The 21965-nt window shown below is 48.3% G+C and overlaps 7 protein-coding genes across 7 annotated transcripts; 4 read left to right on the forward strand and 3 right to left on the reverse strand.

The window, feature by feature from the left end:
• Positions 1–278: 278 nt before the first annotated feature.
• LACBIDRAFT_325115 (uncharacterized protein) lies at positions 279–1644 on the reverse strand (the record flags this gene model as incomplete). The annotated part of the gene is made up of 6 exons (XM_001878882.1): positions 279–349; positions 426–448; positions 550–579; positions 818–1026; positions 1125–1342; positions 1545–1644. 6 exons carry the CDS (start codon positions 1642–1644, stop codon positions 279–281), a joined length of 651 nt encoding a protein of 216 aa, XP_001878917.1.
• A 3105-nt stretch (positions 1645–4749) lies between these two features.
• Positions 4750–6091, reverse strand: LACBIDRAFT_325117 (uncharacterized protein; the record flags this gene model as incomplete). The annotated part of the gene is made up of 7 exons (XM_001878883.1): positions 4750–4890; positions 4945–4972; positions 5038–5304; positions 5363–5537; positions 5588–5721; positions 5785–5974; positions 6040–6091. 7 exons carry the CDS (start codon positions 6089–6091, stop codon positions 4750–4752), a joined length of 987 nt encoding a protein of 328 aa, XP_001878918.1.
• A 4140-nt stretch (positions 6092–10231) lies between these two features.
• LACBIDRAFT_325118 (uncharacterized protein) lies at positions 10232–10996 on the reverse strand (the record flags this gene model as incomplete). Its single annotated transcript, XM_001878884.1, has 4 exons — positions 10232–10268; positions 10369–10735; positions 10762–10782; positions 10927–10996. The coding sequence occupies 4 exons, from the start codon at positions 10994–10996 to the stop codon at positions 10232–10234; spliced, it is 495 nt and encodes a 164-aa protein (XP_001878919.1).
• A 422-nt stretch (positions 10997–11418) lies between these two features.
• Positions 11419–13126, forward strand: LACBIDRAFT_152320 (uncharacterized protein; the record flags this gene model as incomplete). Its single annotated transcript, XM_001878644.1, has 11 exons — positions 11419–11468; positions 11520–11546; positions 11598–11675; positions 11739–11816; positions 11872–11956; positions 12007–12129; positions 12186–12415; positions 12554–12626; positions 12678–12874; positions 12933–12992; positions 13051–13126. Coding segments are annotated over 11 exons (1077 nt in total), but the record flags the coding sequence as incomplete, so codon positions are not given.
• A 546-nt stretch (positions 13127–13672) lies between these two features.
• LACBIDRAFT_248175 (uncharacterized protein) lies at positions 13673–14722 on the forward strand (the record flags this gene model as incomplete). The annotated part of the gene is made up of 3 exons (XM_001878645.1): positions 13673–13831; positions 13896–14432; positions 14486–14722. The coding sequence occupies 3 exons, from the start codon at positions 13673–13675 to the stop codon at positions 14720–14722; spliced, it is 933 nt and encodes a 310-aa protein (XP_001878680.1).
• An 894-nt stretch (positions 14723–15616) lies between these two features.
• Positions 15617–16175, forward strand: LACBIDRAFT_316896 (uncharacterized protein). Its single transcript, XM_001878646.1, has 3 exons — positions 15617–15687; positions 15745–15827; positions 15876–16175. The coding sequence occupies exons 1-3, from the start codon at positions 15619–15621 to the stop codon at positions 15940–15942; spliced, it is 219 nt and encodes a 72-aa protein (XP_001878681.1). The 5' UTR covers positions 15617–15618; the 3' UTR covers positions 15943–16175.
• A 2188-nt stretch (positions 16176–18363) lies between these two features.
• On the forward strand, positions 18364–19145 carry LACBIDRAFT_316897 (uncharacterized protein; the record flags this gene model as incomplete). Its single annotated transcript, XM_001878647.1, has 2 exons — positions 18364–18539; positions 18599–19145. 2 exons carry the CDS (start codon positions 18364–18366, stop codon positions 19143–19145), a joined length of 723 nt encoding a protein of 240 aa, XP_001878682.1.
• Between the last annotated feature and the right edge of the window lie 2820 nt (positions 19146–21965).

A 21965-nucleotide genomic window follows, 5' to 3' on the forward strand; every position in this document is an offset into this window, starting at 1 on the left:
CAAATGTAGCCCTCTGCCCAAAGAGCCACGTTATCGGGTAAAATTGATGAAATCCTTTCAGGCGATGACCCCGTCATCTGCCCATCTGGTGTGAACACAGCACAGTGTTTCAGTCAGGCGAGGCAAACTCTGTCACGGTCTTACACATCCATCATCCACACTCTAAATGATGATTCAGAGGGGTGTTCTCAGATGTCTCTTTTAGTGATGTGCAGGCCCGGCTTGGCCTGAAAGCCACGGCTATGGCCCGGCTTTGCACGGCTCAGGCTTGTCCAATTTCAAGCCTGAGCTTTTTGCAAGGCTTTAGGCTGGCTCAGGCCTGGCTCAGGCTCAGGCCACGGCTCATGGGCTAAAGTTGAAAAACATGAACAAACAATCAGCTACTCTTGAAACGATGTCGCTTTTTATGTGTCTTGGAAACTTACTCACCTTTTGAACATGGATATGACTAGTTCGTTGGAGTATGAGTCAAGAAAATCAATGTTATCAACCCCAATGCTGTAAGACTAAATAATTAGCACAACCATATCACAACCATATCACACTTACAACTTTTTAGCATAAAGATCACAGTAGAATCTGAGTCATTCCCCATCATAAACCTCAGGCCTCAGCGATAAGACGATATGTCCCCTCTATCACCAACTTTCTTTTGCACTCCTGATTATGCACCCTACAGTTCACCTCGCATGTGACCCAGAGACGTTTCAGCATGATGACCGATGATGTATCTTGACAATCTTGCCACCAAACACCCTGAAATGCTAGGGGCCACTCTTCTCAACAATTCTCAACAACTTAATCACATCAATTTTACCTCTCCAAAGCAAGGTCCTGCCAACCTTTGAGGCCATGGCTCAGGCCACGGCTCAAGGCTTCATGTATTATGAGCCTGAGCCTTGGGCTTTCCTGGGCTTTGACGACGGCCCAAGAAGGCCCGGCTTTGGGAAGGCTGGCCCTGGCTGGCTTACGGCTTTGGGCCGAGCCTGGCACATCACTAGTCTCTTTGGAGTGACCCTTCCACAACTGTGACAGAGTCCAGATAACCTGACTCCCAGTGGCCCTACAGTTTCCCCGCTGCTAAAGTTGTCGAGTTCTTTTAGGACTGTGAAAAGATGCCTCACATTCCTGTGAAGACGATTTTCGGAAACCGTTTTCCAAAGGAGTCCTTTCATCTTCCCACCTGCAACGAGGAGAGACTCCGAGAGAGTGAAGTGGCGGAAGGTGAAGGAGTTGCTTTGCCATAACACCTCCAAAATATTGGCTAGTTTTCGTTGAGTTTTCGTGGAGCGTGGTCCTCGTTTTTGCGAAAGCTCTTGAAGTTGTGCAGTCACATGTTGACCTAGCGTTCACTCATATCTTACGCCATCTCCTTCATAGATATGGTCAGATCATCAATACAGCTTGGGCTACATGCATTTGACAGGATGGTAATATTTTCTTCTGCTAGGATGCAGCACATCCGTCAGCGAGAATAACGACGATGTTTCGGCACGTCATGATTGAGGAAAGTGCCTATGCTCCTTCCCAGTAAAGCTCCTTACGCCACGTCATTTTCAACGGCTTGCATACGACCTCAAATGGGTGCTCGCGCCAGCACACACGAAGTTCAATATTCCGTCGCAAGCCAGGAACTCGGGGCATCTTTTCAACGATAAAACAGGAGTGTCATCCTCGCTGGACATCGTTCTCGGAGTGCACTTGCGCCTAGTTACTCGTCCAGGGCTCGGACATGCCTTAGTAGCAACTGCCAGTGGATCCGATAGGCTACATCGTGTACTACTCGCACAGCGGCTGCAGTACGCAGGATATTCTGTCCTCGAGGATACCCTCGAACCGGAACTCGTCTCGACAAGCTTGCTAGGACCGGCTCTCTGCACTTCAAGTCCAGATCGTTGCGGAAGTGACGTAGGCGAAGCTCCAAACTCAAATAGTAACATACCTCCGAGGTGTACTCGTGGGCTGGTGTGATATGGCATGTGGTGAGTAAGTATTGATACCCGTCATCCTCGTAATGCTTTCCTCTTTAATTTTTATATATTCTAGCGTATAGTCAAGCGCTGATGAAGAGGGAAGGTCTTGACGCGATATCAACGACGGAAACGTGGTTTTGACTTCACGGGATGATAGCACTTGACGAGGACCTGCGGCCATGCATTAGAGTAGGCTTTGCGAACCAGCCACTGATTATGGCTGCGTTGTTGAGACTCTGGCCTGGACTGAGGTTGCACGAATACGATCTCCTCGTGAAAGTAGGGTTACAAAGGCGTGGAGGGCACACCTGGTCTTACAATACGAGCTCGGCTTCGAGTCCCTTCCTTCGTGTTTGTGTACCCCAAGGCGGGCCCTTGAATAAGATTAGTGGAAGCAGAGATTACGTCGTTTTGCCGCCAAATGTTGTGGACGCGTCTGTTCACATGACGGGCCTGCACGATCACCTGACCAGGGTGGCAGTTGAAAAATGCCGCGTTGTTTTGGCGTGTCGTTCTTCTGACTGCTCTTGACTCTTTTTTACTCTGCTACATTGCTATTATACCCTCGTCGCTGTCGACCATGTTCAATAGCCCCAAAACACCCTCTCGTCATCGTTCTCGCTCAGAGGCAAAGACACCTTTGACGCCGTCATTGACAGCAGCCATGAATGGCGTCTCACTCGCTTCTTCTCCTCCCAAACGTTCTCGAGCAAAGTCGAGCTCAAAGTCGTCCACCACGACGCCGTTCAAAGTGACGAACCCTTTCATTGCCCCTCCTTCCTCGCGGTCACGCCCAACGTCACCGGTCAAGAGGACATCGGGTGGCATCCCCGTTTCTGATTCGTTTAGAAGCCAGGCGGGCGGGGGTGTGATAAGAAAGGGGGGTGTGGAAAGTCGGCTGGACGTTGTGACGAACGACTACGTCCCACCCCCAAAACCAGAGATCAAGCGATCCAAGTCTACCCCTGCAGTGGTAAGTCACCCAAAGGGCTCTTACACCCCTTCTAAAGCTGACCCCTCTCGTTGCAGAATCGTGCAGGTCTCGATCAAAGAGATCGCTTTATAACCCAACGCGAGTCAACCGACATCGCCGCCGTCTCCGCCACCCTCGAACAGCTCTCACTCAATCCCCAATCCGCTTCCCCAGGGCACACCGCCCGATTGGCCGCAGCCACCGGAGTACCCTTGAACCGCCGCATTCTGGGCTATCACGAACAACCCCCCTCCGCGTCTTCCTCTGATACCACCCTAGCCCAGCAACGCGAGTTTGCGAGGCCGCTTTACGCTCAAAGGCCTGGTGCGATCGCTACCTCTACTGGAGCTACGACGAACAAGACGAGGAAGATTCCTACACAGCCGGAGAGGGTGCTCGATGCTCCGGGTATGGTGGATGACTTTTATCTCAACCTTCTCAGTTGGTCGTGTCAGAACGCAGTGGCCGTCGCCCTTGAAGCATCCACCTACATCTGGAAAGCAGACACCGGCTCCGTCGTCCAGCTGGGCGAGGCACCCGAGGGCTCGTACGTATCCAGCGTCGACTTTTCCAACGACGGCGCGTTTTTGGGGGTTGGGAATGGGAATGGGGAGGTTGAGCTTTGGGATGTGGAGTCTGGGCAGAAGCTGCGCACGATGAGTGGGCATCAGGGGCAGATTGCTACGCTTTCGTGGCATGAGCATATTTTGAGCTCTGGGTGTGGAGATGGGAGTATTTGGCATCACGATGTGAGGATGCCAAGGCATAAGGTTATGGAGCTGCTTGGACACACGGGGGAGGTGTGTGGGTTGAAGTGGAGGAGTGATGGCGAGCTTTTGGCTAGTGGTGGGAATGATAATGTTGTTAATATTTGGGATGGGCGGTTGGGTGATGTGGGTGAGGGTGCGAGGGGGAGTGCAAAGTGGACGAAGAGGAACCATACAGCTGCTGTTAAGGTGGGGTTGACCACAAGATGTTTGGAACGAAGGCTGACCTTGAACAATGTAGGCAATTGGATGGTGTCCTTGGCAACTCTCACTGCTTGCCTCGGGTGGAGGTACTAACGACGCTACGATCAACGTATGGAACAGCACCACCGGCGCACGTCTACACACCCTCCGCACCCCATCCCAAATCACCTCCGTCCAATGGTCCCCACATCGCAAGGAACTCCTCACCACCCACGGGTACCCCACCAACTCGATCATGCTGCACGCCTACCCTAGCATGGAGCGCGTCGCGGAGATTCGGGACGCCCATGAGTCGAGGGTGCTTTTCAGCTGTTTGAGTCCTGCGGGCGACGTCGTTTGCACGGGCGCTGGGGATGAGAATTTGAAGTTTTGGAGGGTGTGGGACGTGCCGACTGAGACGAGCGGGAAGAAGAAGAAGAAGGCGGGTGTGGATGATGTTGGTGGTGGGAGGTTGAATTCGACCAAGGAGGGGATTTTGAGCATCCGTTGAGTTGGGTTGGATGGAAGGATTGGTATTTACAGACATACCTACCTACTATTTATTCTAAGGACTATGTAAATTGCTTTGTCGTTTCGTGAAAGTGATATACATGGTTTTCTTCCTGGTACTACAGTATATACGTGAAAGTCGTGTATGAATAAGTTATGCCTGGTATCTTCAGAAGGTCGGAGTCTGGCGACACCAACGGTATTGGGAATGCGCGGAGCTTCTATCTGCGTGGGTGTGCGAGGTACTTGAGGTTTATAGTGAGAGTCTAGGGGTGTCGTACTGCTGTGATGTTGTTCAAGTTGTCGTTTTGATAAAGTCTCCTCCCTCTCCGGGTCTACTTAATCAGTGTGATAATGATGTCAAGTAAGCGAGCTGGTCCGAGTCGGAGTAGAACACCGACGTGAACTGCTGTAGCTCTGACACGTCGGAGGACCGTTGGTGTTGTGGCCCGAGTCGACGCATATTCATTATCACACGACAGCCCTATACAGTTAAATGTCACTGAGTTTGGAAGGGCCAAGGAAGTAGATGGCGTACCACGATTGAGAGGAGGGAGACGTACCACCTAAATCAGGTGGTTGTTAGTTTGCTTTTTCTTTTTTGCCTTGGGATGGAGGAAGGAAGACGTACGAAAAGATAGCGTTCCATTTCAAGACTTCCATGTTCTGGGCAATCTCAAAGGTGATTATGAGTGTTACCACAACTTGGGAGGACGATAAGACACGTGAAAATGGATAACGGTCATAGTGCTCACCAATGAGGAGAGCGAAGACGATGACACCATCACGCAACATGAGCGATACGAGCGGCGTTCTCCCCCATCCCAATTTTCGGCCGAGAATGACTTTACTGACGGTCATGAAGAGGAGGGTGCTTTGCACCAAACCGACGCCGGCCCTTAATTAAATTTAAATGAGTCTTTGAGCGAAGGAGTTTGAAAGTGAGCCCAACGTACGCGAAAAGGGCAAGGGCAAGTCGTTCGTAAGGCGGTGGCATGCAGATGTTGTTTGGACTGTCAATGACGGACTTGATGACTCTAATATCGCTCGTTACCTCTAGCGCGAAGCCAGTGATAAATACCAGCCCTAATAGAATCCCAGATTTCCGGCTACGGTTGTAGAGCGCGTGCACTAAGAACTGGGTTTCAGATGAGTAATTACATATAATGGGCTTGGCTTACCGCGGACTAGGAGTATCAGCTCGACGCAGGTTGTTGCAATTTGGGCGGTAACTGCTTTGGTTATGAAACCCATAAGGCAGGTGTGGTCGTGGGCGGAAGGAGATTGTGCTATTTCCATGAAAACGAGGTTGACGCTGGAGTGGTGGTGGCGGTCAGGAGGAGTTGGAGGAGGGAAATCGTGATGAGGGGTTTCTTACATCTGCGCGATGAGGGGGAAGTAGCGCGACCATGCGTATAGGTAGGTGACGAAAGATATCCGACCGCTGGATGAATGGATGAATGGACTATGGTGTTGCGGAGAAAGGGGGTTTACGAACTGCCATATGTATTCGACCTCGTCGGCAAAGCAATGGAAGAATTCCATGATTTGGGTAGCTAGCGCACCAACTTGAAGAGGAGAGAATTGTGTCAGTAGTGGCAGAAGTCATCATGAGGGGCTCACAACAACTTACTGCAAGCCCCCTTCGTCACCCAAATCAGCCAGAAGTGGGGTTCTTGTACCATTTGGATTGACGACATAGATCCAAGGATGGGGAGATGCGGAGGAAGCAAAGGATCGTCGGGTACAGTTTATATTCAAAGCACATCCATCTGAGGACTGATATGTATTTTCGATGATACTTACGCCCTGCGGTTCAAGAGGGAAAGGATCGGCGTCACGCTTATCGCGCGATTTGCCGTGAATCGTGACACATATGTATTCTTGTCAAAACTTCAGGGACGCCCTAGATTTAGGTCAATTCATTTTTTTTAAAAAACAAGGTAAATTTTTGGAAATTCACACACGTTGATATTCTACGCTTGGAACAATATTTCGTATGAGTATTCCGAATCCTAACCTGCTTGGTCCCTCCATTGGCTTTGCTTTGGACGTTACTTCACCAGTTTGCGTTTTTTGAACTCGTTGCAATTATTTGCATTGCTCCTGACTCTGAGCGCAAATCACTACATAACAAATAACGTTTACTGAGTTTCTTTGAATGTTGATCCGGCTGTGCCGCTGTGCGCATCGACTCAAAGATGCCGGCGTCACCGACGCCCGCTTCAATCTTTCACCATCGTTTCGAATTCGGGGCCCGGGGTTTCAAAGTTTCAAGCACACGGAAGTATCAGTCAGAGAGGCCATCCGCTGGCAAAAACCGGATTACTTACTTACTCTGCAATGAAGTATGAAATAAGTAACCCCCAGGGTTCTGAAAGTTGCTGACCGTACGACTCTACGGGAGGCCCCCATCATTGGCTACAAATTTCTAAACTAGAAGGTGTCTAGACCTTTCCTCTGTGCTGTGATATCGACGAACTATACGGCATAGATGGCGTTAGAGCGACTTGTAAAATTTACTCCTCTCATTAGAAACGAAACCCACAAAGCTCAGTTCCTGAGTCACCTCCGCCGATTCTTTTTCCATGGTCGATTTATTGCAGTGCTAAGCACCAACAAGGCACAAAGCACTCCGCAACATATCGCGGAAAGTGCGTGCGACTCTTTGCGGGCCCGCGTCTCAGCACTGAGTACTGAATACCAATGGCGACCCGAGAAAATCGGTATGAAGGTTCGCGTTTTGTCGTAAGTATGTATGAGCAAGTGACGTAGAGTGACGCACCTACAGGTATCAGGAGCCGAGGGTTTTGCCGGAAGCACTGCTCCCCAGGGCCACTACGCGGATGCAGTGTTGGTAGATCAGGGATTGAGACGGAAGAGGGATAGACTCTCCGACTCGGGAGCGGGGACTCGGGGTCACTCGGCCTCTTCCCCAAGCTCCCAGACAACATTATCGCATCGCACTTTGTACCAAGCTTTTCATTATCACTCCGATTTGACGCTAAAACTTCTGAAGGACGAAAGTAAGGCGCATTATCAAATAAATATCTTGCACTACAGCCGTTTGCATAATTCCGTGAACGCCGAAAATTCTTTTTTTGGGCGTGACGTGACTTACCTGGCCAAAAAAGACATTTTCCCGCGTTCTGATAACTGTGCCAACGGCTCAAAATGAAGTGAAGAGTTACATTCATGACACCTTCGCTACCTGAAGATCTGGTGCTACATACTTATGGTGGCTTAGTGCATTGGAGAGGGGTTAAATAAAGACCTGGCCCACTTTTTTATCAGGCTTGTTTGAAAAGTCATGCACAAAGGCTGAGAACATGGCAAAATATAACTAATCCTTTGACAAAAGGACCAGTATGCCTTCCATAATTGAGGAGGGATATTTTTTATACATTTCCGCCGGTCGAGACGCGAAAGAACGAGGCGCAGGACCGTCTGAACTTCTGAAAAGAGCAAGGGAAAGCTGTGCTTAGTCAGGTGACTAGTCACGTCACGCCTTGGTCACGCCCAGAAAAAGAATTTTCGGTGTTCACGGAATTATGCAAACGGCTGTAACCTACCCGTCGGTGTGTTTAATTTGAATGGAGCCACCAACGTAGGAACTTCTCTTGGAAGCCGGAGTAAGTACATAAGAATTTTGCAGTGGGCTCGCCAATTAAAAAAAAATTACCCACGACTTGCCCACGACAATAAAACCGACATTTAATCCAACTCCTTTATCCTTTTCTTGACTTGATATCAAGGCGGACGCTACGGTAAAGTCTGCATCTTGGACTCCCGTTGGCCTTTGGTTGAGCTTACTAAGTAGTTGCGAGTTGAGTGTGAGTGATGAAAACAGCCTTTGTTTGCCGAAATCTTCCGAACCAAATATGTAGGTCATTTAGCATTTGCTCTCGACGTTGACAAGCCACTCAACACCTCCTCCGCCACGGATGCTTCGTGGCAATATGTCCAAACGTTACAATGCGACCATACAACCACGAGCCGAGCGCAAGTTGTGACATGTTAATCCTCTGACCAATATCAACCTCGTTGGCCAATCGTCGGCAATGGGAGCGAGCCTTAGAAGGCGCCTACTAATCAAGCCACCATGGCAGGCAATGGCTACTTTTTTCTCTCTCTCGGTGAGTTGATTTGCTTAGTCGTGGGCTTTGTTAAGATAGATTCTAATCTAATGATTAGACTGTCTCATGGAGACGATCCCGGTGCCTTTACTTAGTCACGGACAGTCTCAACAGTGCACTTGAATTAAGTGTTTTGCCACACCTTTGGCCGCGTCGTGCCTTCGCCTCCATCTCACCTGCTACGGAAAGATGATGTCTATTTCACAATTATCTTGCATCCCAAAGATAGCTCTGCAAGATACCGCAGTGCGCTCTTGAGCGATGTTAATCGCTTCGAGGGCAAAGTCTTGAATGGAGGACCGCGGACTGCACGGATGGAGGCGGAGGTAACTGAGGGATTGTCACTGTGATGCTGGTCGCGGGGAGGAACTTTCCGGTGTGAAGAATCCGAAGACCTCATTTTCCCTTGTTCAAGTGCCCTTCGACCGACGGGCTTGACGCGTCTGCACATACCCTTAGTATCAGTATTGCATTAATTTTTTGGTACGCCCTAGCCACTCGCAAGGCCCAGTCAAATGATGACCTCGTCTCCAGCTCCCTCCTCACCACGATACTGTCGCCAGCTATGTTGTGTGTGCATGCCGCCGCTTGTAAGAAGAGCCGACGTTTTTGGATGTTTGGCACCATGGTCCACTTTATAAGGGCTTCCACTTCCAGCAACGAGCTCATCGACGACTTCGGCGGCAATGTCTTACGGTTACGCATTTATAGGGAAGCACACAAGAATATACATTCCATCATCTGACACTTCACCTTCGCAAAACCTGAAAACCTGGGGCAAGCTCATTTAATTCGGATATCTAGCCGCCGGCTCACGTTTTCTTCACAAGATATACGCTTGAAGCATATGCGATGATCACTCAGATGGTCCCTCTCTTTGGCAAAGTGCACCTCCTTTGCCTGATGCCTTCGACATCAAATTTTCCCTTCCGAATCCATCGCAGACAACAATAGGTTGCAGAAGTCTCCGTATCGTCTTTTGTCCACGAAGTCGCGAAATTCGCCTTTCTCTAACGCTATAGTGCTGTCTTCTCTCATTTCCGTTTTGAAAGGTTTGTCTCAACTGTGATTACTATAGCTGTACTCAGGCGGGTCTGATGTACCGGTGTTCTACATTCAGGACTGCCATTTATCTCTGGGGGAGCCTTCTCCCGGCACGAGTGCGTCTGTAGACGTAAAGCCTCTCCAACGATATGGACGTTGCGCACACCTGGCGGTCCAATCATCTGAGTCCACACCTTCTTGCACTATTTTTCTGCGCCAACTCTGGCGTTTTTGATCAGGAAATGTGGCGAGCTCGATATTTCTACTTTTCGGTTAGTTTTGGTTTTAGCCGAGGCGATAACCTGAGTCTAACAGGCTTTAAGCTGGGCGGATACAAAAAGCTAGCAGTGCGTCCCAAATTGTGACATCCGGCACGTAGTGAGTCCAGGTCAGAATTCGGTGTTTACCTCGGAGCACATGCAGCGAGTTGCAGGTCGAATTCCTCAAGGTTTGTCCGTGGTATCTTTCCCTCGTCGTCTCCAAGACGTTTCGGAGAAATTCATTTAGGGTTTTATGTGTACGCGTCTCACCACAGCAATGCTACAGACATGGACATGAACCAAGTTTTCAAATTCTTTATTCATGTCCATTTTCGGTACTTCAAGAAGTTTCGATGAAGCTTAACCTAGAGGCCTGCTATTCCTGCTATCCTAAACTGATGCTACATGCGTCAGCATCATGGCTACAAAATCCGCAAGGCATGCAGAGAGAGGTGGCTGAAGCAACGATATTCTTTTGGGCCATAATCAAAGGTTTCCACCTTGTGGGTAATTATTACGTACAGGCTGTCCACCTCACCACCAACTTTCTTCTCGTTCCGTTGCGGATTCGAGTCAATTAGCCTAGGAACGCTATTCTTAATCTGGTTTGCCCCTTGTACAAAAGACGCTTCCAGAATCCTGGCCATATCAAGGCTTTCTGTCCTTTTTCGTCTAGATTTACCAAGGAGCAGGCAGTACAGGCATCTATCAAAAGGACGAAACGTGTATTCCAACCCAATCCCAAGCAGATCCAGGACGGGAGAGGGGAACGTGTCCTGATTCCAGACCACATCCAATGTGGACTTCATATTGAAACTGCATCGTTTCCCAACACCGCGATGCGACTTCGGGTGTAAGGTATCCATCGCTTGCGACCCCTTCGGCCTCCCTGTATCATGTTTATCTCGAACGTACCGATCATACTACACCGTGGTTCTAAGGGGAACTGAAATTACATTAGCCATTGGCGCAGGCTTTTTGGTGGTGGAATGTGGCGACGGGTCCAAGAACATGTCTTTTAGCCTTCTTGCTTCTGAATGTGGGTTCAAGGTTTAGATTTCTCTGGTCAAAAATACTTACTTTTGAACAAGAGGTAAGAAATTTGTGACTCGCCAGCACAAACATACCAGAGGTACAAACCGGCGAACATCTCAAAATTGCCTCATCACAGTTCAGACTCAAGGGGCGAACATACCTACATTTCGCACCAATTGGGCCGTATCAACCCGATCGAATCCCGCCGATTGATTCGTGTTCTTAATTTAAGCTAACACCAAGAGGTAATTAATGTCACGATCTTGAGGGTGCACCTTCCGCACTTCTTCGTCGGATATCCTCCCTTCTCGCGTCGGTATATATAAGTCTTGGGATGAACCGCTAGACCCCCATTATCGTCTTCCTCTACGCTCAACATCTCATCCATCAACTATCACCCAACCACCCGACATCGGCATGTCCGAAGTCGCAAGTCGGTCTTCGAATGCGCGTGGCTCTTCGCTCTCTCCCTCTAAATTCGATGCGGAAAAACGGCCGGACGCATCTACAGAGTCGGGTACGGAAGGTGTTGAAACTAAACCTTCATTGGAGGGAGGGAGAGACGCCTGGAAAACGGTCATTGGAACGTGAGTGGACTCCGCCTTTCGTGCACCTCTGTTGAATATATAGTGCGTCAGATGGTTGATACAATTTTGCACATACGGGTACGGTTTCTATCTATCACAATCTGGACAGTACTGATGTTATCCTGCTAGCTATATTTCAGCTTTTGGGGTCTTCCAGGACTATTACACGAGAACCTTTTTGAGTGAGTACAGCGCGTCCGATATAAGGTGAGGGTACCTAGTCAACGTCCTATGGGTTTTCAACTCATCTGGCCTTTTACGTCCGGGAAGCTGGATTGGAAGTTTTCAACTTTTTATGCAGTATGGTCCGGGGCTTCTCGTTGGGATCGCTTTCGATGCGGGATATTTGTACGCTCGCAATCATCTCATCTGCTCTTCTAATCACTGATGTATGTATATTTAGCCGCTCGATGATGACGCTGGGTACGCTACTGCAAGTAGTGTCAATGCTCATGCTGTCTCTCTCTCATCGACAGAAATACTACCAGGTTTATTAGTTCTCTGATTTTACATTGAATAATTCTCAATGTTCTAAAAGGTCTTTCTGACGCAAGCCTTTGGTATGGGGCTTGGTCAATCGCTTCTATTTCTCCCTTCTCTGACAATAATCGGTCAACATTATCAACGCCGTAGGGCATTAGCGACTGGTATTGCCGTTTCTGTTAGTACTTTCCTCTTCAAATGTGATTAAGTACGCCGATCATTATGCAATTCAAGGGAGCATCTTTCGGCGGCGTTGCTTGGCCAATCATCCTTAATACATTGATGGGTCGCCTCGGCTTCGCTAACGCGGTCCGTGTCACCGGAGGCATGGTTGCAGCTCTTCTAATTACGGCGAACGCGATCATGAAAACGAAATACTCTGACGAGCGAAAAGAAGTGAACATCTGCTGGATGAAATTGAAAACTATCTTGCAAGACTCGGCATATCTGCTTTCCGTTGCGTCGTACGTGAGATCTTGAGATCTTGTTATGCATTGGATAACTCGCAACATCGATTGGTATAGCGCGTTCTCCATCAATCTTGGATTGTTCTTCCCGTGTAAGCTGCATTGTACCATTACAGTATCACGACTCACTTCCAGTTGGGTGTTAGATTTTTATCTCCAACTGTTTTCCATTGATCAGGGGATTTCTAGTGGCCTTGCATTTTATTCGGTGAGTTTTGCAACTTGACCTTATCGTGTCCAATCATTTCTTGTATCCTAGATAACCCTGTTGAATGCTGGAAGTGTACTTGGCCGCATCTTCCCAAATTTCTTTGCCGATAGATGTGGAACGTATAACATTCTTCTGCCTTGCCTCTTCATCTCGTCTGCATTGGCATTCAGTATGTTTGCAATCACAAATTTCACAGGGATGGCCGTTTTTGGGGTCCTCTACGGATTTTGGTCAGGATCATGCAAGTAGCGCACCAACAACACGCGCATCCTTATTCTTGTTGACTATAATAAATTTTCGCAGATGTTTCTTTAATCCCTTCTCTGTTAGCCCAGCTAAGTTTACACGCTGGCGAACACGGGTGTGTTAACGCGACAGTTGAATCACTAGCTCATATCATCTGATGCGCATTGCCTCCCAGGACGCGAATGGGAATCGCTTTCTCTATTGTTGGGATATCTCTGCTTGTAGGGACTCCACTTGAAGGAGGGTTGTTACGAGGCGAGTCTGGGACAAACTACACCTGGTATAGATCTATCATATTTTGCGGGGTATGTGTTCCTTCAATATCAGTATTGAATCTAATCCTTGGGCTTCTGTAGGCCGCGGTTCTGATTGGCGCTGTCGGAATGACAGCTTCAAGGCATTTATTCATTCAACAAAATCGAGGACACCCAGGCCGCCTTCGGCGCGTTTGATATTTCCTCTCCAGAGGCCAAACAACGAGTCTGCAGTCCAACCGATTCGTGTATCCGTATCCTGCCCCAAAAGCGAACGACCTACTAGATACCTAAAAATCTGTATTAGGAGTGTGAACTCTTGATTTAACACTTTGTATAAGCACCCTTGCATATCTATTCTTCTGGAATGCGTTGCGAAGAAACTGTAGGGCTGGGCGTCAAAAGAATAGAAACATAGGGTTCTTTTGGGAACGACTTACGTAATAAAGCGAGGGTTGCTTGAACCGAAATTTGATCCGAACCTGAAGCGAGTTGCACAACGCCCAGCTGGGAACCGACATAAAACACAGGTCTCGACCCTCGATGCCTCATAGCCATCACTCTCATTCTGGCCAATTTTGCAAGCATGCTTCTGGTTCTTTGGAAGAGGTCGTGCTGGAAGCTATCCGTCAGCAGTTCCAACTCTATGGTTTGACGGAGCACGTTCCCCGATATCGTTTGGTCGATCTATATCCAGAAGAGGTATACTTCTCGTTATCTCTCGCCGAAACGCCCAATTCATGTTTGAATCTTCTCAATCAACAAGGCAGGAGAGACAACGGATAGTCTTGCGAAACAATTTGAGAAATTCTTAGTTGAAGCCCACCGTTTGAAGACTCACTACGCTTCACAAATTACCATTTTGGTGGGGCTCGAGACTGAATACATTACTGGTCAAGATCTCGATGGCCTGGATTCACTTCTTCAGAAGTTTGGGGACCGCGTGGAATATGTCGTTGGGTCCGTTCATCATGTCGACGGTATCCCCATCGATTTCGACCAAATTACCTATGAACGAGCGCTGCATAACTTCGGAGATGGTGAGACAAATGCCCAGGAAGTTTTCTTATCAACGTACTTCGATGCGCAGTATCAATTGCTTCAACGATTCAAGCCGGAGATAGTTGGCCACTTTGATCTTTGCCGACTCTACACACCCGATTTGCGATTTCTAGAGTATCCTTCTGTCTGGGAGAAGATAACTCGCAATGTGGAATATGCAATCGGATACGGAGCTCTCTTTGAGACGAACGCCGCAGCCTTTAGGAAGGGGTGGGAGACTGCCTACCCGGGCAAAGATATCGTACAGGCAAGTCAAACGGCTCTCGTAAAAGCGTAGACTGAGTAGCACCTTAGCTTATTTTGAATTGCGGAGGGCGTTTCGCGCTATCAGATGATAGTCACGGACCGCGGTTTGTTGGACTCAATTACCATCGCCTCCTTGATTATCTACATGCACAAGGCGTCACCGATATCTGGCTTCTTCAACCCTCAAAAACTCCTAATGCCGCTGGAAGAAGCATACGGCCTGTCAAATTTGAGGGAGAATGGTTAGGACACGAATTTTGGCACGGAAGGTCGACACAAGCCTGATGCTGATGTAGTCAAATTCAAGATAAGGAAACAATTTATTCTTGTTTCACGGTTGTGGGGATGAGGCATTTTCATTGGATTTCTTGTGTTGACCCAAACCCTTTCCAAGGAATTGGCATTTTCTGTCATTCATTAAACAGAAAAAGGACCCTTGAAAGTTCACGCGACGGTAGCTCTATTCGGGCTCACCGTAGGCTTCTAGCGAGTTCGGCTACCAGTTTTGAGCCAGCTGGAGCCTCGATCCCAGCTTGATCCCAGCTAGCATATAATTCTGTTTTGGGGAGGTACTTTGGAGGTACTTAATCTTTTGGGCAGGAAAACCCAAATGGTGACGCACTATGTAAGTGCGCCCTTACCAAACTTCTCAATGACATGTTCTAGTTTCGCGCCAATTCCGTCTGTTCACATGGCGCATGATACCACAAACATTCTACATATGTAATTATTGTGAGTTCTCACCCATCGTATCGACTGACATTGCTTGTGTCGTTTTTCATTTTCTAAGCTGTCGACGCACCAAGCTGACTGTCAAGTTTCGCGACGTCTTCCCATTATAGAAATCTGTAATGCGTATGGACGTCGTCCCGATGTCATATCAATTAGGATGACGGTTTGATCTTCTTTACCCTGAAACCGATGGATCCCTCAAAAGATCACAATTTAACCTCGTGTTTGGGCGACGAGAACACGCTAGGCCGATATACCGAGCCGTGTAAGCCATACCCGTCTGGGAAGCAGTCGTATTCAATGTCTTTCGGTCCATACAGGTCTGGATGATCTCTTTGCCATTTAAAAGCCGAGAACATGTTGAGGATTGACATTCCATTTTTTGCAGACAATCTGTTTATAACAGAATCAAGTGATTCGCGCTGAACGTTTCCTCGCTCGCTGCTGCCATGTGCTTCCGAAAGGTCCAATGCACTCGATATGCTTGCGGTCATGACACCCCCAACGCGGAAAGTCTGGTATGGTTTCTCTCGATGTTCGGGTGACTGTAATGGTGATTACTCCTTTCATTCTAGGTGGATTGTCGCTCCACTCGTTGCCGCTATAGCAAGGAGCACCCGGTGGGTTGCAAAACTTGCTCCACTTCGTGCAAACAGTGGTAAGTGCCTTTCTTCTTCCTTTTTCTGGTAATTCATCCGCCGCCCAGGTTGAGACCTGCCCAGACGGTTGTGTCTTTTCTATCGCCTCTCAACTGCATCCATTGCCGTCGTTAACTCACCCCTCAATTTTTGGCCAGTTCATTCGCCATCGGACTTCTGCGTTTCGTGTATGATTACTGATATATTTCCTCGCAGCATGGTCTAATTTATATCCTTTTTATTGTTCAACATTTATGACCATGCCCAGGACATCTAAATAATTTTACGCCTCAGATTTTCTGTTTACTACAAGTTGACTATGTTACTCTCTGTACGCGTGGTACATAATTTAGCGATCATTATGGACATAGATGGGAGGGTAACTGCCATTCCGCTGGTGGCGTACCCGGCCACGGGGCGGCGTCGACAATTTCTCCCACTGTCGCATTTTTTTTGGAAGGAAGCGCCTAGCTAGTACTAGTAGTGGGAGGCGCTCAGCTGTCAAAGTCACGACTCAGACTCAACTTCACCGTCATGTACACATTCACAACATTGTTAGGCCTCCTTTCTCCGTGCATCCTAAATTTCCCATTGATCATTCATCATGATGTAGTATCTTCCATTTTTCTCTTCTTTGTTTCGTAATTTCAATACTATCCATGTCGCGCACCCTCGGACCCACTGTTATGGAGGCCGCCACCTTGTTGACAGAACGAGGACTCGGACTCAGCGTAGGTTGTGTGCGTAACACTTTCATACTATCGTGAACCAAGGTACGACTTCACATAATATCGAAGTCTGTCTACGAGAGACTACGTAACACTGGCATGACAAAAGAAGCGACCCGGTGCTTTCATATACTCAAACGAGTCTCCAAGGGGCTCAACAAGTCCCTCTGTTAAGTACTTACTATGAGGTGGTGGAAAATTTATGGGTCCTGCCGTCATTCTCTATTAAAAATTGTAGTGTGAAAATCCACACTTCGCGGGGAACTAGAGCGATTTTTTCTATATCTATAGCGGCTCGGAGCTTCAAGGGCGTTGTTTTGTAGCCTATTGGAGTCTATTTCTCGGAACACATTTTATCGAGAACGTAATTGGAGGCCGTTCTGTTATTTAGAGCATTTTCCAACCGGCGGATGCCCCCCCCAACCCTATATCCGGGATCCACGTTCTGCCATTGATATTTTCTTTTCTTTCGAAAGTTCTGCCGGATTTTACGGAGGTACACCCAAGGTACACCATGAAGATCCGGGTTGTAAAACGTGAGTCGTAATTCATTCCTCATACTTTTAACAACGTTTGGGCGGTGAAGACGTATCACTCCATTTACTACCGAGCTGTGCAAGCCCAGGGAAAGTAATGCCGCTTAGGCTTATAAGGCAAGAATATGTTGAAGTTGCGATTACCTTTCCATCTCCCCAAATTAAAGCCAAGTAATTTCGTCGACCTGCGCAATGTGCTTCCGAATAGTTCAACTCGTTGCGGTGCTTGTCTACGTGAGACTGCTCCGACTCATGTTGATAATGCGAAGGTACCGAAGCTGACTCCGACGCGTCTCTGAGAATTTTTGAAATGACCAAGACTTTCTTTACTAGGTTGACTGTGGTTCCTCTCAATCATGTCGCTATGGCGCACAGCACTTTAGCGATGACGAGAATTTTTTGATATCTTGCACTGGCCTGGCTGTTAAGTTTTTCGGCTGCCGTTCCGCAATCACACACCCGCGTTTTTTTAAACTATCACTGGCAGCTTCGATTTATTACTATCATTATCCACAACTTTTCCAAAGACTTCTAGTTGAATATAATTTATGTGTTCTGTAGCTGTTCTGTAGACATCTGTGTTATTTCGTTACTCTAGTAATCTTTTTTTGACCAATAGGCATATACAAACAATCCTCGCAAATGACTAGGCATATCATTACTCCATACATTTGCCATACATGGTGAGCGAATCCAAAATGTACCCAGCATCAGCAAGATCATAGTTTACTTGTCCACTTTTTTACTTGTGACAAGCCAAAACGCTGAAAAGCAGGAAATCTATTTACCGAAAGAAAAGATATGTATGATTCAGCAGATGTTTGAAGATGTGAAGGAAGCCATTGAAAAATAATCCCTTCGATCAAGTCCGATTTATTCACACCACAGTCTTTTCTGCGTTGTCCTCTTCCATCATCGCGACACCCTATAAAAGCGTACAGACCTCCCTACTTGCCTTCTACCCCAGTGCCACCCCTTTCATTTCGAACCTTGTTACAATAAACTACTGAGATTGCATCCGCGACTGTCATAAGGCTCACAGCGAGCACGACCAATTAGTCAAGCGGGACCCCAGATCTACATAGAGCCGCAAGTAGCGCGGTTTGTCGGCATGTGAAGGCGACTCTCGGAAGGCCGTCACACTCGCCAGCGAACCCGGTGACATGAGCAACGCGCTTGAGCCATTCAACCCAACACACGCGTTAGGATCGTGCAAGGCAACGAGATGCACCTCGAGGAATATACTGGTGCGGGGTACGTTGCACATCCGTGTCATTGGGGCTCTTGAGGTTATGGAGGACGGCGAACTTGAAGAGCGGGAGGAGTTGAGGGAGACAGTGATACCGATTTTTGAGGTTGTGTGGAGGGATTTGCGTAGGCTTTTGCTGCCTGGTGGGACTGCTGAGTTTCGTCGTTGTTTCGTCACGCAGGCGCTTGCGTTTGGGAATGTGCATGGTCTGAATGATATGTGAGTCTTTCGTCTTCGTCTTTCGCCGAGTCGTCTGAGACTAAATGCTTCGTTATTAGGCTCAGGGAGAACGACGTGGTCATCTCCCTAGCGATGCACTGCTGGATGAACATGTTCACTTTTCCCCCGAACGGACAACACGCTCTCGCAGCCCTCCTTGACCCAGAATCCTCCCATCCATTCATGGCTCCTCCGAACACCCTCCAGAAAGCCGTCAAGGCCGTGACAATTGACATGATTGCTGTGCGGCTCAAAGAGGCGCTTTCAAGCGAAGAAATGATCCTCTGGCCTCTGAACTACGCATCACCGATATGGAGTTTGCGGATGCTTCCAACAGAACTTGCGCATATAAGGAGATCGCGGTTGCACCGAAGCGGTAGCTGCTGTTGTAGAGTGCACAGTGATGCCGGCTATTTTTCCGCTTTTTCCCCTTCCCGTCTTCCTCCCCTCCCTCTTTCTGCCTTTGTATCCCTTTGCACGGTTTTCTCAGATCGCATCTGCCCCTGTTCGGGTCAGCGCTTCCCGCGGGCTGTGCTCAGGGAATGCTTTCTAAATTCTCGGGGCTTTGGATCGTCTTTCTTTCCATTCGCAGTTTCACTTTTATAGAGCAGGCTGCAATTGGGCTGCAACTCCGGGTACCGTGGTTTCAAAAAGAAGGCAGAAGGTATCAGCCATTTCGGCACAATGTCGGGGGTCCTGGCAGGCTACTAGACCACTCTGAGGTTCCGGAACGTTCTGCCATTCTTCCGGACGTCAATCACTTGGATATCATCATTTATAAAAGGAGCCAGGTGATTGCTATCCTACTCCATCCATACGCTCATTTTCGTGAGCGCGCGCACCGTTACCTCGACTTTTCTGTCCTCGATCAAGTTATTGGCAACAGCTATGGCCCCTCCACCGCCCCTCCAATCGCTATCACCCGAACTGAGGCTCAACCTGCAGAAGAGTTTAGAAAGCGTGCTTACCGAAATCATACAAACCAACAATGGGACTATTTTCTTCCGAGAAGCCGCTCTACTATCATCATTCCGGGATCGTCTCAGCGTCCCTCCTACTCCAATGCCGAAAGCGGTCGCAAATGTTGATGCTGGTCCGTGCGGAGCCATTCACGCTCAAGACTTGGTACAGAGATTTTACGAGACCGTTCCCCTTTCTCTCTACGACGCGTATCAGCCGTTCGTCTCCCGCTTTTTTGACAAGTCACCTTGCCCTTCCTCCGCCGTCCGCGATTTGCTCTCCCCCGGTTTCCCTGATTTCATTGCTCGAACGTCTGGGACGTCGGAATCGACTTTCAAATTGTTCCCATGGTATCCCGAGAACTTTCACCGCCCTTCTGAAGGTGTTAGATTCTGTGCAATCAGCACTTTTCGATTCTGTGGCCCGACCGTGAAAATCGTTGACGAGCAGGGAGAATTGCAGAAGGAAGCGTTTGTTACCATCGCTGGAAGCGGAATCATGAGGAGGCGCATGGGTGTTGCAGTGAAAGATGATGACAAAGCCATAACAGAGACCCGTAAGTTTTTTTTCGACTCATCTGTTGCTAATCGCTGAAGAGGTGCCTCCTCCACAGCCCCTCTTTCCTCCGTCCCTTTCGCAGTTTGGTACATCCCAAATTTCCTGGGAAACCTCTTAATGACTATGTTCTTCGCTGTTACGGATCCGTCGCTTGTCTCCATGCGTGCGACCTATATATCGGCCTTTTACGATGCTGTGTTGACTCTCGAAGAACATTGGGACATTGTCATCGATAGCGTCGAGAAAGGAACAATCCCCGATGTCTACGATCTCGACTATTGCAGACCATTTTTAGAGGTTTGAAACCCATTTTCCTTTTTACCCTCGACTTGATATTGACACACATTGGATAGGCTCAAATCAAGCCAAATCCGCACCGCGCGGCAGAGCTCCGGTCAATACAAAAAGGGACAGAGGGATGGTTGAAGCGGATCTGGCCGTCACTGAAAACCATCAGAGCAATCAGCAGTGGAAGTTATGCCGCCTTTGTTCCCAAGGTATGACTTAATCCAAGTCTATTGCATCCTGAGCTCATATTTACGTGCAGATTCGACATCATATTGGGCCCAACGTTGAAATTGAAAGCACATTTTACGCTTCAACCGAATGTGTCATCGGACATGGATACGATCCAACAAACGATCACAACCTTTATCGTGTTTCTCGTGATTCGCATTTCGAGTATCTCGACGTCACTGAACCACAAGCACTTCATCAAGCAGTATGCCATCTCCTTTTACAGACTAACCAAAAACTTACTCCATTTCGTCTTTCTCGTAGTGGGAGCTACAAACCGGGAAACGGTACGAGATTGTGGCAACCACGAGAAACGGCCTCTGGCGATACCAGATGAGGGACGTTGTCGAAATTGGCGGATTTGATCCAAGTGACGGACAACCTGTTATCCGCTTCATCGGACGGCGAGGGTATATTGTTATTGCATCTTCACGCCACTTCTCCTGATCCAACCCATAGTGTCGGATTCCGCATCTTTGAGGAGATGATGTCAGAAGAGTTGATCAAAAACGCTATTCACTCAACCCACCACACGCTCGGTCGCGTCTTGGAGTTCGTTGCAGAGCTGGATGACCGACAATTTCCGCGGAGTTACGGCTATTTTGTAGAACTCGAGGGAGAGCTAGGTGTGTATTCTATACTGGCACCCTTTCGCACTTCTCATTCACCTTTGCCTTTGGTTTCCAGGGCCCGATCCTGACTCTGCTCCCCGCAAAGTACAAGAGGTTCTTTTCACAAATCCGGGTTACAAGTCCTCCACCGACATCGGAAGGATTGGTATGCCTACCATTCGAATTGTTGCACCGCGTACATTTAGGGCATATCGTGAGTGGAGGCTTGAGCTGACGGGCCACCCTATGGGACAAATTAAAGTCCCAACTACCATCGTCGATGTTGCAACGAGAGAGTGGCTGGCGAAGAGAGTGATATCAGAGGTCGGCCTACCGTCCGTTTCTTCAGTTTAGTGTAGTTTCTGAAGTATATACGTATTGATCAAGTACCGTCTTTCGGAGTGACTTCATCGATAGGCATGTAACTACATGGAGGCGCATAGCGAATTGTTCAGCGCTCTAGGTCACTTCTCCTGGCTGAGGCCAGCTTCTTGAAGAGAATTTAAGTGCAATTCAGAGCAAATTAGTTTCCCCCCAAATACGCCTACAAAGTCCGTCCTCAATCGATGCAGTCATTACTCGAGGAACACTTGATCAACGAAACCTGTCAACGTGAACCCGTTGATCATAGCATCGACCCCACACACCCGTTCCCAAGGTTCGATTAATGTCGGCGTTGGCCACCACAGCCAGAGTCACCGTTGTATACAGAATGGAAACGATTCTGGGGAAATGCATTTGAATTTGGTGCGTTACGGAACTCCGCAAGGGGTGCCTACAA

The sequence above is a fragment of the Laccaria bicolor genome, genomic scaffold (genome assembly GCF_000143565.1).
Source record: "Laccaria bicolor S238N-H82 LACBIscaffold_7 genomic scaffold, whole genome shotgun sequence".
NCBI classification, from domain to species: domain Eukaryota; kingdom Fungi; phylum Basidiomycota; class Agaricomycetes; order Agaricales; family Hydnangiaceae; genus Laccaria; species Laccaria bicolor.

What these genes read in the sequence shown, in the direction of transcription:
- LACBIDRAFT_316896 (XM_001878646.1), top strand. Translation starts at nt 15,619, where the DNA reads ATGTGCTTCCGAAAGGTCCAATGCACTCGATATGCTTGCGGTCATGAC. An exon ending in CCCCCAACGCGGAAAGTCTG is followed by an intron (nt 15,688 to 15,744) that starts GTATGGTTTCTC and finishes CTTTCATTCTAG; the next exon opens with GTGGATTGTCGCTCCACTCG. An exon ending in TCCACTTCGTGCAAACAGTG is followed by an intron (nt 15,828 to 15,875) that starts GTAAGTGCCTTT and finishes TCCGCCGCCCAG; the next exon opens with GTTGAGACCTGCCCAGACGG.